This window comes from Babylonia areolata, chromosome 31 (assembly GCF_041734735.1).
Source record: "Babylonia areolata isolate BAREFJ2019XMU chromosome 31, ASM4173473v1, whole genome shotgun sequence".
In the NCBI taxonomy this organism is placed as follows: Eukaryota; Metazoa; Mollusca; class Gastropoda; order Neogastropoda; family Buccinidae; genus Babylonia; species Babylonia areolata.
In genome coordinates, this window is record NC_134906.1 from 24,987,009 (window position 1) to 24,991,934 (window position 4,926).

Genomic DNA, 4,926 nt, shown 5'->3' on the forward strand with positions numbered 1-4,926 from the left:
ATGGATGCTGAATCCTTTGAAAACCAAGGCGCTGAACTGTTGCGTTACGTCACTTCCTACCTGGAGAACATCCGGGATAGACCAGCGTTCCCGGATGTGAAGCCAGGCTTCCTGCGTGAGCTGATTCCCGACACGGCCCCGGAGAACGCTGAGCCTTGGGAAGCCGTCTTCTCCGACATTGAGAGAGTCATCATGCCGGGGGTCAGTCCGCCCTCTTCCCCCTCTCCCTCCCCCTTTGATGGTGTCTGTCTGACTGTCTGTGAGTTTGTATTTGTCTTCTCTTTGTTTCCGGTTGATAGTGTCTTTGTCTGTCTGTCTGTCTTTGTGTTCGTCTGTCGCCTCTGTCCCAGACGGATAGTGTCTTTTACTGTCTGTCTCTCTGTCTGTCTGTCTGTCTGTCTGTCGGTCTGTCTTCTGTGTTTGTCAGTCACCTCTCTGTCCCCATCTGATAGTCTGTCTGTCTGTCTCTGTGCTTCTCTGTATCCTCTTCCGTCCCCGGGTGATAGTGTCTCTGTCCCGTCTGTTTGTCTGTTTCTGCGTTTATAAATGTCGATGTTGTGAATGTAAAGCATTCACGTTGTGAAGTCGATCATTGTGACTGGATGTTGGTGTTCACGGTGTTTATAGCCCAGCCGACGGACGGGGCCATGCATTTCAGGGTTGAAAGGGTTTCCTGAGGTCGATCCTCATCACGCCTGGTAGCACAGGGGTGGATTTTTTTTCCCCCGATCTCTCAGGTCAATATATATGCAGACGTGCGTTTAACTCTCTCCATACGAACGGCGAAAGAGACGACGTTAACAGCGTTTCACCCCAATTACCATCATCAAAATATTGCAAGCGAAAGGCTCTTATACTGAAAGACGTGAATGTTGACAAAGAATACCACAATTCTGACGACGGAAGCTAAAGTTTGGGTCATTCAGACACCCACTGGACATCCGACGGGTCTGTGTAGAGGAGAAGAGAGGACTGGCCGTACTGAGTGAGCTAATGAATGTTTTAAAGACGATGCTGAATTAACTAGAATAGATACACTGAAACATGTAGTCTACAGAGGGGGCGGGAAGGAGAAGGATGAATGCGCTCGCGCATGTGTATCTTGTTTTCAGGATCCCTTTGTACTTTGAGACAGCGTAATTTATTTGTATTTGTTGTATTTGTATTTCTTTTTATCACAACAGATTTCTCTGTGTGAAATTCGGGCTGCTCTCCCCTGGGAGAGCGCGTCGCTACACTACAGCGCCACCCATTTTTTTGGTATTTTTTCCTGCGTGTAGTTTTATTTGTTTTTCCTATCGAAGTGGATTTTTCTACATAATTTTGTCAGGAACAACACTTTTGTTGCCGTGGGTTCTTTTACGTGCGCTAAGTGCATGCTGCGCACGGGACCTCGGTTTATCGTCTCATCCGAATGACTAGCGTCCAGACCACCACTCCAGGTCTAGTGGAGGGGGAGAAAATATCGGCGGCTGAGCCGTGATTTGAACCAGCGCGCTCAGATTCTCTCGCTTCCTAGGCGGACGCGTTACCTCTTGCCATCACTCCACGTGGTATGGTAGATGTTCTCGACTGGTTTTTAAACCTCTGCTCTGATGAACGTGCATATACTTCTGTCCTGACAAACGTGCATTTTTCGATGTATCTTCGATGGTGACTAAATAGTGCTTGAGATCGATGTTGTTCTGTCTCTCAGTCAGTTCACTATCGTTCTCCCAAATTCAACGCCTACTGGACCTTTGGTATGTCCTTTCCCTCCATGCTGGGTGACATCCTGACCGACGCTTTGGGGTGCATAGGAGACACTTGGGTGAGTCGGTTACCTTGGAACAATTAGCTTGGATTTTAGTTTGAATGGCTGCTCCATGGAGTAGTGATCTGAGACTCCGTTGTGCATTCAACGTGAGCAATTCTCCACCCATGTTGTTTTCATTGGCTCAGCTCGCTCCCCTGTTTCATCCGAATGACTAGCGTCCAGACCACCACTCAAGGTCTAGTGGAGGGGGAGAAAATATCGGCGGCTGAGCCGTGATTCGAACCAGCGCGCTCAGATTTCTCTCGCTTCCTTGGCGGACACGTTACCTCTTAGCAATCACTCCACATATCGTTGCTGCTGTTGTTGTTGATGCTGTTATTGTTGTTGCTGCTGTTGTTGTTGCTGCTGCTGTTGTTGTTGTTGCTGTTGTTGTTGCTGTTGTTGTTGCTGCTGTTGTTACTGTTGTTGCTGTTGTTGTTGCTGCTGTTGTTGTTGTCGCTGCTTTTGTTGTTGTTGCTGCCGTTGTTGTTGTTGCTGCTGTTGTTGTTGTTGCTGCCGTTGTTGTTGTTGCTGCTGCTGCTGTTGTTGCTGTTGTTGTTGTTGCTGCTGCTGCTGTTGTTGCTGTTGCTGTTGTTGCTGCTGCTGTTTTTGTTGCTGCAGCCGTTGTGGTTGTGGTTGTTGTTGTTGCTGCTGCTACTGCTGCTGCTTTTGTTGTTGTTGATGGTGTGTGTTAATCCTACCGACAGGAATCCTGTCCCATGAGCGTGGAACTGGAAATGGTCACGATGGACTGGTTGGCCCAGATGCTTCACTTACCTCCCTTCTTTCTCTTCTCCCACCCTGGTCAAGGAGGGGGAATCATCGAGGTGGTGACTTTGATAAGTGTTGTCATGGTGTTCACCTTGCTTCTTTTGTTCCCTGGTTGTCTTCTGTCTGTACTCTGTTTTGCTAGTGTCTGAACCCCCTTCGTGTGTGTACGCACGCAGAAGATCAAATACGCAGGTTAAAGATCCTGTAATCTATGTCAGCGTTCAGTGGGTTATGGAAACAAGAACATACCCAGCATGCACACCGCCGAAAACGGAGTATGGCTGCCTACATGGCGTGGTTAAATAAACAAAACGGTCATACACGTAAAATATTACGTTTGTCTTGAGTGTTGATGTGTGTGCCTGAAATCTGATTGAATGACACAGGAAACGAATGATGAGCATCCGATGGCAGCCGTCAGTCGGCTCTACCCAGGTAGGCAGCCTGTTGTGCAAAATGACCCCGTGATTGTAAAGCGCTTAGAGCTTGGTCTCCGACCGAGGATATACAGCTGTATAAATATCCATATCAATCAATCAATCAGAGTTCCATGCCCCCTTTTGACATAGAAAGGCATTTTACTTTGATTTTCCTTATTCCACCCAGGTTAACTCTCTCCATACGAACGGCGAAAGAGACGACGTTAACAGCGTTTCACCTCAATTACCATCATCAAAATATTGCAAGTGGAAGGCTCTTATACTGAAGAGGTGAATGTTGACAAAGAATACCACAATTCTGACGACGGAAGCTAAAGGTTGGGTCATTCAGACACCCACTGGACATCCGAGGGGTCTGTGTAGAGGAAAAGAGAGGGCTGGCCGTACTGAGTGAGTTAAAATGGGTGCCTGACTTCGGCTGGGGAAAGATAAAATCAGAGAATGAATTCACTCTCCCCATGGCGTAAAAGACTGGAACTTTTAACCTCTTGCATTTTATCTGGACCGACTCCAAACAAAATCATCTGTGTTGACCTCAGGTGCGGATATATATACGAATAGGAAATAGATTACCGGCGTGTACGTGTAAGACAACTCCTTTTGTTTCTTCCTTTTTACTGTTTTAGTCATGAAGGAAGTCTTTTGGGCTAAGTTGCATGTTTTTTCGTTCGCCCCATTTTTCTTTCTTTCTTTTTTCTTAGTATGATAGCTTTTTTTCTTTTTTTCTTTTTTTTAAACTGATTTTGATTCCCAAGAGTCTGTGACTGACAAAACAATTATTTCGTTAGCAATAGAGACGACACGTAATTTGTGGAAAAGATTTGGAGTTTTTGACTCATGGAATCTATCATACTATTAATTTTCAATGAATGAAGAGCCTCTGTGTGTACGTGTGTGTGTGTGTGTGTGTGTGTGTGTGTGTGTGGTCAGGCGAACGCCAGTGGAGCCATACTGACCTGTCTGCTGGCCGCCAGAACACTGACCTTCAGGACACAGCAGCGAACCAAGCCTGACGTCACGCTTGGTCACGTGATGGACAGACTTGTGGCTTACTGCTCTGATCAGGTGTCTGTTGATTGTGGACCCCCCCATCGTCCCCCACCCCCGGCCCCCCGCCCCCCCGCTCTCGCACCCCCCTCCCCGTCTCTCTCTCTCTCTCTCTCTCGCATATAAAAATCATACAGGTGTAAATTTGTTGTGTCCTCTGTGTAAGAATGAAAATGAAGATGAAAAACATTTCCTGTTTTGTTGTCAGGCTTACCGTGATTTGCGTCTCAAGTATATTCCACAAAAAGTATTGTCAGTACCCATCCATGTTCCGGACTGCGTTGCTTATGGCAACTCAAAGCGAACCAGTAGTAAAGAATGTATGCATGTATTTATACAAAGCCTTTAAGACGCGCATCTTCGTGATTGGCTGATTTAACTAACTGCTTAAGGTGTGCTTTTGTAAATGATTTTCTGTCAGTATATCAGTATTTTAATGAGTAACTGTACAAATCAGTTTGAATTATTCATACATACTGTACCTCCTTCAGAAGGGGCCATGGCCTATACTGATTAAACTTTTCGAGTTCGAGTTCGAGTTCTCGCATTCATGGTAGGGTTTTGTTGTTGTTTTTCCCTTGGTTTGTGTGTGTGTGTGTGTGTGTGTGTGTGTGTGTGTGTGTGTGTGTGTGTGTGTGTGTGTGTGTGTGTGTGTGTGTGTGTGTTAGTGTGTTTGCGTGTGTGTGCGTGTGTGTGTGTGTGTGTGTGTTACTCGCTTCCGTTTCGTACAGATGTGAGCAATGTTGTGTCTCACAGTTTGACGCTGTGTTCTACTTGTACATTATACATGTATTTAATATAACAACATTTATATGCGTACATGTTTGTGTGTCTCTTAGAACAACGGCAGATGTGTAAGTCGGCCAAAGTGCT

General features: G+C 46.1%; 1 protein-coding gene across 1 annotated transcript in view; it reads left to right on the forward strand.

Moving 5' to 3' along the window:
- The window catches only part of LOC143276061 (aromatic-L-amino-acid decarboxylase-like), a 24,943-nt gene continuing 20,017 nt past the window's right edge, over positions 1-4,926 (forward strand). Inside the window, exons 1-3 of the mRNA XM_076580447.1 lie at positions 1-205; positions 1,701-1,810; positions 2,503-2,625. Coding sequence (XP_076436562.1) covers positions 1-205; positions 1,701-1,810; positions 2,503-2,625 — 438 coding nt within the window. The remainder of the gene's footprint in view (positions 206-1,700; positions 1,811-2,502; positions 2,626-4,926) is intronic.